General features: G+C 33.1%; 1 protein-coding gene across 1 annotated transcript; it reads left to right on the plus strand.

Moving 5' to 3' along the window:
• LOC110870297 lies at positions 1–1,089 on the plus strand. The gene has a single exon (XM_022119484.2). It carries the CDS (start codon positions 49–51, stop codon positions 943–945), a length of 897 nt encoding a protein of 298 aa, XP_021975176.2. The 5' UTR covers positions 1–48; the 3' UTR covers positions 946–1,089.
• Positions 1,090–13,553: the final 12,464 nt, after the last annotated feature.

The raw sequence follows: 13,553 nt of genomic DNA on the forward strand, positions 1-13,553 counted from the left end.
TTAATTATTCCCATACAAAAAAACAAACAGAATTTCAAACCATTTGATATGCAACAGTTCAATTCAGACTCACAACTTCCGGTAACCTCCGGCGACCGGAAAACTGCATGCGATACTCTAACCGTCACAGATCCAGATATTCCAGACAGTACGGTCGTCGAACTTCCACCGGATTTTCCACCGGAATCCTTCTGGTTATCAAAAGACGCTGAATTCGACTGGTTTGATCGCAACGCGTTTCTAGATCGGAACGATTCAACGAAAGGAAACGCTAATTCAACGAATTTCAACCAGATTATAAACCCTAGCTATTCAATTTCAAGCTCGCAACGGTATTTAACAAAATCTAAAGCTGCGATTATCGGTTTACCTAAGCCGCAAAACACGACGTACGTTGACTCGAAGCGACGGCACTGTAAGCCGGTAAACGTACGGCTGTTTCCGTCGCGGTCGTATTCCGTTGGTAGAGGTAAAGCTCCGGCGACGGCGACGGTAACAGTGACGGAACCGTCGTCTCCGAAGGTTACGTGTATCGGAAGAGTTCGATCGAAGCGGCGCCGGAGCCGGAGGAAGTCGTCCGTACAACCTACTGAACCGGTGAAATCTGCAAGTCAACGCTCCGGCACCAGTAAAGCACACAGATCCGGTTTATTGTCTCGGATAACGGCGTTATTCCGATCTGACGGTAACCGCCGGAGAAAAAACGGAAGAAACGAGAAAAACGGGAAGTTGTTAACGGAAAAAGTTGTTGTTTCGACGGAAAATTCTGTTACGCAGAAGATATGTGTGAGTGTAAAACCGGTGGTCAGTGAACCGGTGACGCCGTCTGGACCCCCCGGTTTAGGAGGCATGATCCGGTTCGCTTCGGGGCATAGATCGGGGTATGACGTGGCAGGATGTGGTTCGTTGGAGTTTGGGGTTACGTCCAGCACGAAGGTTTGTTAAGATGACGTGGCAAGTTGGAATTTTGGTTTTAGACTTTTAGTTTTAGTTTGGTAGGTGTTATCTGTTGGTGTGGAAAAGTTGTAATTGTTGACGACGTAAATATTATTTATAGTTTTTTAAAATGAGGAATTTCTTATTGAAGAGCCTATGGTCTTACTCGGGTTAGATTATGTTATCTTAATCAGGCTTCGCTGACTTTAGGGTATACGGTGTGGTGCGGCAAAGGGAAGTGGCAAAGTGGTTTGCCGCGCGGTAACACCGCCGCCAACCCCTTTGCCGCGTCGGTTTGTTTGTCGCTCGGTGACATATTGCCGATCGGGAACATGAGAGAGTGAGGGTAGTGAGAGAGAGAGGGGATATTGTGGGTGGGGTCCATTCCTATCTCAACCAATCACAATTTTTTCCTTTTTTAAAAAAAAATAGTTTACCACTTCACCAAGTGTTTAAACCATTGCCAACATTTTTCACCAAAGTTTAAACACTTTTGACTGATTGACATGGCGCGCTCTGATTGGTCGGTTTTTTGGTTTGCCACTTCAAAGTGTTTAACCACTCCTTACACCCTTAGAGTTTGACTTGGACGTTCCCTTGGGACTGGGAAACCATATCGTCGACTCCCACTTGACAGCCATTGTACCACCATAAGAGTTGAACACTCTTTGGCGTAAAACACGGTGAGACGAAAATCCAGGTCCTAAAGTTTATATTTAATGGCCATTTATGATAAAAGTTAGGTTTAACATACTTTTCATCAGAAAAAAGTCTATAAAGACAGCCAATATAATTAAGATAGGAATTCATTCCATCTTTAATGATTAAATAAGAATGTAATCTGAAAAACATGTGTTAGGAACCAGTGACAGAGTTTGATTAAAAGTTTTGGGGGGCGGAAAGTTATGAAACCCAATTTATATATTGTATAAACATTTAGGCAAAATAATTGAGGGGCGATTATTTATAATTTTAACGGACGAAAAATAAAAAATTTTACATTTCTAACCGAAACATTCGCCGAAAGGGGTGGGTGGGGGGTGGGGGGGGGGGGCACCCCTGTGTTTCCACTAAGCTCCGTCAATATATATATCAAGTACAAGTTTGCATGTATGTACTTTTCAAGTTATATTTAATGCATCATGCATTTTTTATATGGTCTGCTTAACCATTATTCAAAACCGGGTTGGTTTAGATGATAGATTTTTATTCGAAACAATATTGACACATTGACTTAGACGATATAGTTTGTTAAACTAGCATTGTTCCGAGTAGAGTGAGTTTTGTCCAAGTCATTGCAAGTCCATAGTGGGGTGTTTTTTTTTTCTGATTGATATTATGTGTTATTGGTTTTAAATTTGTCATATTGATACGTGATATGATATACTTAGGAAAGACGTACTACATATAGTTTTCATGATAAAAACCGAAAGAGAAAATTAGAAAAAAAAAATCTTATCCAGGTTACTCAATTCAATATTTATAAAGCATTACTCTTATTCAAATAGACTATAAGCTATTTGTAGTGAGTTAGAGCATTTTCAGTGTTTTCAAACGGACCAAGTCTGGAATCCAAACTTTACAACTAGTTACAAGGCTGCATTGAAGGAGATGAGTTAGACAAGTCCGGTATGTTCCTCTGGATCTCAACCAGGCCAATGTATGGTTCCCCCCCCCCCACACACACACACACAGTCACACACACAAACCATTCCTTTAAAAATCTAATATTAATAAAAGAATACATTTAATGCCACATGGCATTCTTTTCATTGATTTAGGAATAATAATGCCACATGTCATTTGCTACTCCAATTTTATTTTTTTTTAATTTAATTCTTTTATTAATATTAGATGTGACATAGGATTCTTTTATTAATAGTGGAGGGTTCAAATGAGAAGAAATTCTTTGTAAGAAGAAAAAAAAAAGAAATTTCAACCAATAGGAATACTTCATTAGACTTCATTTAATATTTTTACTTAATGTAACTATAAGGGTATATTAGTAAACTTACATACTGTAACGACTCTCACTAAAAACAATAATTAGAGTGATAATTAGTCAATAAGAAAACCCTAATTAAGACACCCAAGTAATTCTGCACAAACCCTGAAAGTTTCAGAACAATCAGAATCAGGATCAGGGCCCCTAAAACTCAAGGGGGGTAAACCCTAGTTGACGATTATCTACTTAAAACGTTGTTGAAATCTAATTGGACCGAATTTCTGACTCATCAAGGCTAGTCCCGTGCGGGGCAAGCCAAAGAATTTTAGGTGTCCCTTACGGACCGTAAGGGCTCAGGCTTACGGTCCGTAAGCATGCCCAAAATCGAGTATAAATAGCAGAACATTGGCACTTGATTCTGGGCACTTGAACGACGAACAAAGTCGGAAATTAGACGGAGTTATACTACTACTAAAACACACACACACACCTCGAAACGCTGCCGCAATCAGGGTAATAACTCGATCGCTATTACGATTCAACGTCCGATCGATTGTAACTATCCAACGATTGTCCGAGTGCTGCTCAAATTGAGCTTATACTTTGTTATTCATCGTGATTTCTACTTGAATGTTTGAGTGCTGTTCGAATTCGGACTATACTCTGTCATTCGTTGCGAATCCGATTGAATTGTTAAGTATTGCACTTGTTAATCGTTGTGAGGGTTTAATCTCGTGAATTGTCGTAACTGCTGTATTAGTTACAACCCCGTTTGTGTGAATTGTTATTAGGTTAATCAAGGCAATTCAGTAGGTCAGACTCTGCTCAAATTAAATCTGCAATATATCAAGGCTTATCTATAGACTAAACTTTGCCCGTAGGAATCTGCAATGTGAGTTCATTTCTCTTTTCTCACCGTTTGTGAGTCCATACTCTTTTATCACAAGTTTTATCACCTTTTTGTGATACAATTATATTACAAATGCTTTCTAAAAATCCTACATGGTTACTAGTTATACTTACAGTGATTGAATTTTTATATTTCAATAATAACTGCTGGTATGGGAAATTTTATACATTATTTGATCCTCTTTACGATTAGCCAGAAAGTTAGCTAATAATAGCATGACCATAATTATAACTAATATTATTCTAACATTAAATTGTTAATATATTTAATGTATGTCTAAAAGTAAATCTAAATAGTGTATACCATAATAAAATAGTCAAGTATAATGTATTCTACTTTTAGTCAGGTTACAATATCATGATATTACAATTAGTGAATTAACATATTTGATAATTTCTAATAGTTGACATAAAATGTCATTATTCTGGATTACATGATTTTGTGCCATAAATAATATGTTTGACAAAGTAATGTCATGGGACATCATTATGTCCAGCGTCACTAGTTGAAAGAATGATCAACAGTGATATGACCAAAGACACTAGTTGAGAGAATGATCAACAGCGTTATGATTAGAATCACTAGTTGAAAGAATGATCAACAGTGATATGACCAGAGTCACTAGTTGAAAGAATGATCAACAGTGATATGACCAGAGTCACTAGTTGAAAGAATGATCAACAGTGATATGACTGGAGTCACTAGTTGAAAGAATAATCAACAGTGATATGACCCCGTCACAGGAATCGCCTAATGACAGATAAATTGAATAATAGTAAAGTATAGTTATTTGATAAATTCACTATTGGACAAAAGTAAGCCAATGAGTGATATTATTGTTGTTATATTGGAACTGCCATCATGTGACAAAATACTGATTGAGTGGGGTAAATACAAATAAATATAAAAACCTTAATACTGTAAGGTATAACAATATATTTTATAAAAATGGAATGATCTAACTCAGTATTTTCCACTGACAAAACGTTTTTCAAACATGTTTCAGGTAATTACCATAGATTGGAATAAAGGCTAGATACGGCACTGAAAGGCATATAGAAATGGTTTACTTTAACCAAATTAAGAAATATTGTTTTATGAAATAAAATTTATCTTTATTAAAGCTACCATTATAAAACAGGGGTTGATCCCATTTTAATCAAATCCGGTGTTTTCTAAACTCTGATATTTTTCCTAACTCACGGTCCTGATGAAAATTCCGCTGCAATGTTTTTCAAAATAATCACCGGTACCACTGAACTGCTCACGACACCGATTCCGGCCAGGATGGGGTCGGGGGTCGTGACACATACATCATTAATTGGTAGTTTCATCTTTAATAACTAACTATATTAAATTTGTAACTTATTTTTAAGATATATATTTTTCACAAAAAATAAAAATAAAAATTCATTTATATTGTAGGATAAATACGAGGCGTGTAGAATAAATTACGAGTTGTGTAGGATAAATTTCAATATGTGTAGGATAAATTTCGAAATGTGTATGATAACTTTTGATATGTGTAGGCAAAAATATTTAGTGTGGAGGATTATAGTCTTAATGACTAATTAATTAGTCAAACATAATAATAAATGAGATGAGAAAAAAAATTATTTAATGTTTTACAATTGTACCCTTTTATTCTTTTTCTTCTCAATAAAATTTTCTTCTCAAATGAACCTTCCCCTTATATATATATACTATTGGTTAGTTTTATTTAGATACTCAAAATATTTTAGATTTTCGCGATGAACGAATAACAAAATATTCTAAATTAGTATTAACGATAAAAACATTAATATAAATTATATTATTGTAAATCTATACTATATAATAAAAGAAACCAATTTAGGGACACATGTCATTCATTTGAGCCATCTAATTTTTCTTTTCTACTTAATTATAGATAATTAATATTAATTAAAAGATAATTATAAAATTAAATTTAATATAAATTTAAACAATTCGTATAGGAGATAATATAATATTTTGAAATATTTATTAGATTTCAAAATTATTTATCCTGAAATTAAAAAAGAGGTACACTAAATATAAATTAATATAATGTAAATGATTGATTTATTTTATTAAACTAAAGTAGTTAAGGGTATAACTTATTTAAAAAATGTTTATAAAGGGTAAACAAAAACATTAATCAATGTTTATTGGTTCTATACTTTTATTTTCGTGTTCAACTCTCAACTCAAATACGGTATTCACTATGTTTACGTGGCATTTATAAGAACCATCACCGCAATCACCACATCCATCATATATCGAGTATATTCGTTCGTTTTCTAAAGATATAATTTTTTATTAGATTCATTCAACCCATGTAATAAAAGAAGTTTTTTAAAGATATGATATTTTTATTATTTACTATACAAAATTGCATTTATGCAACTCGTGTAATACACCGGGTTTTTAAAAATATAACTTTTTTTATTATGTGGTATATAAAATTAGATTTATTCAATCCGTATAATACACAGGGTTTATAAAGATATAATAAGATATAACTTTTTATTGATTGATATATAAAATTACATGTGCTCAACTCATACAATACATGAGGTTCATAAAAATATAACTTTTTCATTATTTAATATATAAAATTAAATTTACTCAACCCGTACAATACACGGGGTTCTTAATGATATAACTTTTTTATTATTTAATATATAAAATTACATTTATTCAACCTATGTAATAAACGAGGTTTTAAAAGATATGTTTTTTATTATTTTGTATATAAAATTACATTTATTCAACCCGTGTAATAAACGAGGTTTTTAAAGATATATTTTATATTATTTGGTATATAAAATTACATTTATTCAACCCGTGTATTACACGGGGTTCTAACCTAGTGTAATATATATAAACATTATAAATATTAATTATATAGTTTTTCTTTCTTCAAATTTTTATGCGAATAACATTATCTCCTTTAATTAAATATAATATTAGTTAAATATAATTAATATAATAATATAATAATTAGTTCTATAATAATTCTAATAGGTATCTAATATTATAATTAATAGCCGTAGTTCATTTTTTTAAGATGTGTTATGAATTATATTAATTTACTAATAGTACTATTAATATATTATTTATCATATTAATGTATTGTATTGTAAACAACTTCAATATTTAAATGATATAAAGATAAATAGGTTCTCAACGAGTTCGATCAATCTAATCGGAGAACATCTCCACGTTTGCATTTATGACTCTAATTTCTAGATCTATTATCAAAATGCATATCAGGATTTCAAAATAAAAAAAAATAGTTAATCTCAAGCTATCCATGTTCATCTAAATGGCAATCTATAAACATCACCGCTAATAACAGTTTTAACTTTACCAAAGCATAGAGGTTTACTTTTTCTATTAACATACCATAAAATATCATACTACTACTATTATTCTTCAATATTTCAAAAAAAAAAAAACAAAATCTGAATATTTTCATAATAGAGTCATACTTGCTATGAACGAAGTTGTACAGAAAGTAAATGATTCCCTACTTTCATTGCTTCCCGACAGAGAAAAAGAATAACTAAGTTATGTAAATTGGTGCACTTATAAAAATAATTCACTTGTGCAAATTTGTGCATATATTGTAAAGTTACATGATTTCTATCTTTAGATCTATGTAATACACAGGCTTATAATCAGTAATAATTTAATGCAAGTCTATACTCATTAAAGTACATGATTTCTATAAATAAAGAAAGAGAATAATCAATACATGATTTCTATCTATCCTTTCAAACCTTTTCAATAAAGTTACATGATTTCTATCCCGACAGAGAAAAAGAATAACTATGTTATTGCTTCAAGTACATGATTTCTATCTATCCTTTCAAACCTTTTCATCAATGTCCTAAATGGAGTTATACTTTTAGGCTTGCCAAACCATTGATAATTACTAAAGTTCAGTGTTTCAGTGACGTTATCAAGAAATACTGATGGAAATAACGGTTTATGTAATGGAACTCGACTTTAGATCCTATCACTGTTTGATCAAGTTATTGAGGCATCATATTATCCGGAAGTAATACTGGCACTCGAACGTTTATCCCTATATTTCGTTTAATACCGTCAATCTAAATTGAAAAGAAAACAGTTTCCTCTCGCCCCATGTTTTGCCATGTAAAGTTGGTTTGTTTCTAAAAGAATAGGTTTTTACCAATGACCAACTGTTGCGTCATCTATGGTAAAATAAACCACTTATGTAAATTTATGAAGACAATATAAAATTAAGTAATTTATAATTTTATATCCTTAAACCCGTGTATATATTTTATATAAAATTGATGGGGATATTTGGATTGGTTTAGCGTTGGAGGAAAAATGTTATTATTTAAGGTAGTGGTTTAGAATGTTGTGTCGTGCTAAGATGATGGGTCTGGTTTTTAAACTTGCTCTAGCATTAATGATGCTCTTAATGGTGGTATCTCTGTAATTAAACATACAAGAAACAAACAAAATCAAAGACCAACGATAAGGTTCACAATCTACCCAGGGTGGGCTCAAAAATTTTTAATTTTTTCTAGGCCCAAAGCGGATGACAAAATTGGGGCCCTTTTTGTAAACGAAAAAAATTGCTATGAATCTATTATTCATATATCATCTTTGTATACGCATAATTATAGATCATAAACCTCAATGTTAACAATTTTAAAGCCAAAATTACCAAAATATAATATATTTTTTTAGAACTTGAGGCCTTAAAAAAATGAAGGCCTAAAGCTCTTGCTTTATTACACTTCCCCTTAAGCCGGCCCTGAATCTACCAAACCAAATGTTAAACTATCAACAAATGTATCACCAATTTACCATCATGCATTCATAGCACGTTTTACATGATTACTACTTGCTATGCCTGTAAGTAACTTTGCAATATCACATTTACAACACTAAACAGTAAATTCATTAATTACATGTTTACAACTAGTTATATGGTCGTGTTTGAATTAGATAATTTTAAGTGTTCAAATAGAGTTAATATCTTTAACACAGAAAAATATATTATGTTCATTAGCTTCAACTCATGATCATATGATGCTATTTGTCACTATTTTTAATGGTAAACTGGATTTAAATAATTCGAACTGGCTGTCTTTGTCAATAATCTCAACTGATTTATTCCCGACAATAATCCAACTTTTTCATTTTGTTTGTTTAATGGTTCGTCGTTAAAATTATCTTAACGGAGTTAGTTTTAATAATCGAGGATAGGAGTCGATTAATGTAAAACTTACCTCAAAACGGTGTTCCAAACGGCTTGATTTTTGTTAAGTGGAAGCTTAAACACCCGAATTAAAGCACCGTGTTTGTCGTTTGGAGCACTGTTTCGAGGTAAGTTTTATATCAATCGATTCGTATCATCGTCCTGATCAAAAGTCCGAAAACATCGGTTTATAATTTGGAAAAAAAAAACTTAACTCCGTTATGTTTTGTAACGGCGGGCCATTATACAAACCACTGTCAGAAATAAACTCAGTTAGGATTATTATTGGCAAAAAGCAGTCAGTTAAGATTATTTAAATCCAATTTACGATTTGTAATTGGTAATGTTAGGTAAATATTTCTTAGAAAAGTATTACATACTTTCCTCGTGTCATAATGCTTTGCCTAACATCCACTTGATATCCTAGTGGTAACCACGTTAGACAAATGTTTAATAATCGTCATATTCTTGTTTAATGTTTAGCATTTATATCTTAAGGAAACCATAAAAACGTAGACACGATTTAAAAAATAGAAGTTAGCAATATGTAACGTTTTAAATAAAAATACAATAAATAAAACATTATTTAATTTAGGGTAGAGATGTAAATAAGCCAAACTGCTCATGAACAGCTCAAGATCGACTCGTTAAAACTCTAATTGAGCAGAGCTTAAATGAACTTGAGCCTGAGCTCAACCTTTTATAGAGTCTCATTTAATAAACGAACATGAGCTTCACATATTAAGCTCGAGGCGGCTCGCGATCTAAACAAGTTTTTATTATATATAGTTTGAATTAAGTATATTTACTTTATAGCTATCATTATTTAATAGATTATGATACAAATAATCAAATGATATATAATTTATAAAAGTTATAATTACATTACAATATTTATGTATACGTAAATAACCTTAAAAATATATAAATAAAATAATTAAATAATAAACGAGCCAATACCAAACTGAGCCAACTCAAATTTGAAAAGCTACTTACAAGACAAACTCGAGCTTTGAAATAGAACTCTAAACAAATCTAGCTCGACTCATTTACTCCCCTAACTCCCTAAGGGAGTTCATGGATGAGTTATGGGCCATAACCTAACCGTAACTGAAATTATCCACTTATTGGAGATTGTTAACATATCATTTTTGATTAATTGGTTTTGATCATCGGTTCACTTCGATTAACTACACAAAATTTTTGTCTAAAGTTATCGGTTTTTTAACATTAAAACAAAAGGTAGTGTAATCTATTAAAAAAAAACCTAACAGAAGTGATTTCCATAAAAAAAAATATGTGAGAAGTCAAGCTGTAACTTGTAATCACCTTCCTCGGAACTTATAAGCTTAAACCTTAGATCATACGTAGTGGCGGATCTAGGGGGTTTTCGGATCCTCAGTAACCCTCTCAGTTTGGAAAAAAAATAGAAAAATGTAGTGGAAACCTTGTATGATTTGGAAAAAAATGAGTGAGAATCTATGAAAGGGAACCTCCTAGAATTTTTTTTTTTGGATCCGCCAGTGAAGTGATCTCGTGAAATCCCATTTCACATCCAAACACATGGGATACACCGCCCCGCTTACATGTGAAAGGGGCAAGGTTGATGCTTTTCGTGTTACTTTGTATAACATGAGAAAGAGAGAAAGATAGTGGTTTCTTTTTTATGAGAGAGAGAGAGAGAGTATGGAAAATGGATATTGGTTGCCTGGTTGGTTTTGTTTGTATGATGATGAGGATATGACGAATTTTTTGATACAAACTTCCCACCACTACATCATTTTGGTAGTAATTTCACTTATGCTGACACGGACATCATATGACGAATTTTGCCCTCTTTACATTGTGAACCACCACTACTCATAGTAGATTGTTTCCTCCTAACCACTATTGTAAACTAATACGTCTGCATACATGTTTCAAGTGACACGACGTGAAACTTGTACCATTTTTTCTTATATCATATAATAAGTTTAGTTTAATATATTAATCAGTTTAATACGAAAAAATAACATGCTCTGCAAAAAAGATGACATCTAATTTTGATTAAAAATGAATTGGTTGTGATTTTCTGAACTCTTTTCATCATTAAATCAGTCATACAAAAAAAAAAAAAAATTCATATTTCACAAAGCTTACTAGGGGTGTTCAGAATTTGTTTTGAATTAAAAAAATTCAAAATTCGATTTAATTCGATTCGATTATCAAGAATTCGTTTCGATTATCAAAAATTCGAATTCTTATAATTTTATTCTAACTATTAAATAACCTATTACCAAACCCAATACAAAGCCTATAACTTAAACGAATTTATTACATGTTACAACTGACTTTTAATCAAAACAAATTTATTTGAATTCGATTCGAATTCAAAGTGAGATTTTAATTCGAATACGAATTCGAATTGAAATGACTATTTTTTAATTGAATTCGAATCCAATACGAATTCTAGAAAAAAAAATAAATTATTTGAAAAATTCCATTCAACAATTCAAAAATTCAATATTCAATTCGATAAACACTCCTAAAACTTATCATAAAAAAAATCAAAAGAAGAAAAATCAGTCAAATTCACAAATATTAGAAAAATCATTAAACCCACCTTTTGAGGCTGTCTATATTTGACAATTGTAACGAGGCCATCGAAAAGGTTGACTAGCACACGTTTAAAGACCGATCCATAACTTATTATTTTATTGGTGAAAAAGCAAAAAAAAAAAAAAAAAAAAAAAGGAAACATATTTGTTAAAGATTACGAAAAGTTAAAGTCACCATTTTAGATAAACTGTTCAGCCCACATGTATACAAAATTATAAGCTTATGCTTCGGCCCCCAAGTTTTGTGGCCCATTTTATACTAAGCTTGGCCCAACACATTTTAAATCAGTATTTAGGTCCCTAGAGTACCAAATGTTAGTCCCTTCAAAATTTGAATACAAATCTTGGGTCAAGTCACCATAGAAATAAGTTTTAGAGTAAACTGCCATTTTGGTCTCTGTGGTTTGGCCAGTTTTGCCACTTTAGTCCAAATCTTAAACTTATTACATCTGGGTCCTTGTGGTTTGCATTTTGTTGCCATTTTAGTCCAAATCTCAAATCAGGTCAGATTCCCCACTAATGACCCTGCTATTTTGTCTTTACCCTCAGGGGCATTTTAGTCATTTTGGTCCAAAATAATGTTTGAAGATAAATAACCAGTTGATTTGCCCAGCTCATCTTCTTCCTTCAACTATCCCCCACCTCTTCCATCTCTCTCTTCAATCAACCTCTGCCACCACCACCACCACCACCGTATCCCAGCCACCACCACCACCACCACCGTATCCCAGCCACCACCACCACCACCGTATCCAGCCACTACAAATCCAATATCACCATTCATCAACCACCTCCCATCCATTTCAGGTAACAGACCACCGCCACTAGCACGTCATCACCACCCCTCTCCTTCTGCTAACAGACCTGAGACCACCACCACCGCCAACACGTCATTACCACACATCCCCTTCTGCCGCCGGACCTCACCGACCACCGCTGCTACTACCCAACCTCAACCACCACCGCTGGAAAAAAGCCCTAACCCCTAATCCCCTTAAGTTCCCCAAAATCTTATCAACACCACTACACTACCAGATCCACAACAAACCCACAAATCTAACAACACATGGTAAACCGATTTGTGTGGAAGTGCTCACCGGATTGAATTGCAGGTTCACCGGATTGTGTTGCAGGTTCACGATATCCACAACAAACCCACAAATCTAACAACACATGGTAAACCGATTTGGGTGGAGGTGCTCACCGGATTGAGTTGCAGGTTCACCGGATTGTGTTGCAGGTTCACCGACGAGGGACTGATGTAATAGACAAAGAGGGCCGGTGGTTGCAGGTGGTGGTGCTTGGCGGCGAGAGGGTGGTGGTACTTGGCGGCGAGAGGGTGGTGGAGGGATGAAGATGAGGATTGTTGAAGATGAGAGAGAGAGAGAGAGAGAGAGATGAGGGGTGAAGATGAGGATTGTTGAAGATGAGGGTTGTTGAAGATTTGATGAAATGAAGAGATGAGGGTTGTCGAAGATGAATGTGTGTGGTTTAATTAAAAATGTGTTATAATAATTCCAGAATGACCAAAATGCCCCTGAGGGTAAAGACAAAATAGCAGGGTCATTAGTGGGGAATCTGACCTGATTTGAGATTTGGACTAAAATGGCAACAAATTGCAAACCACAGGGACCCAGATGTAATAAGTTTGAGATTTGGACTAAAGTGGCAAAACTATACTAGTGTAAAATCATGGCAGTTTACTCTAAGTTTTAACATACAAAATACCATTAACGTAAAAAGTGAAAAAAAAGACTTTTTTTTTTTCCGAAAATTTTCCCCATCTTATTAAGCAGATATTTTAATCCCAGAATAAAAAAAAGAAAATCATGATTTTACACTAGTATAGTTACTTTACAAAATTGTAGAGTAATTAAAATCACGATTTCTCTTTACATTTTGCAATTAAACATTATTCTT

This window comes from Helianthus annuus, chromosome 8, assembly GCF_002127325.2.
Source record: "Helianthus annuus cultivar XRQ/B chromosome 8, HanXRQr2.0-SUNRISE, whole genome shotgun sequence".
Taxonomy (NCBI): Eukaryota; Viridiplantae; Streptophyta; class Magnoliopsida; order Asterales; family Asteraceae; genus Helianthus; species Helianthus annuus.

What these genes read in the sequence shown, in the direction of transcription:
- LOC110870297 (XM_022119484.2), top strand. Translation starts at nt 49, where the DNA reads ATGCAACAGTTCAATTCAGACTCACAACTTCCGGTAACCTCCGGCGAC.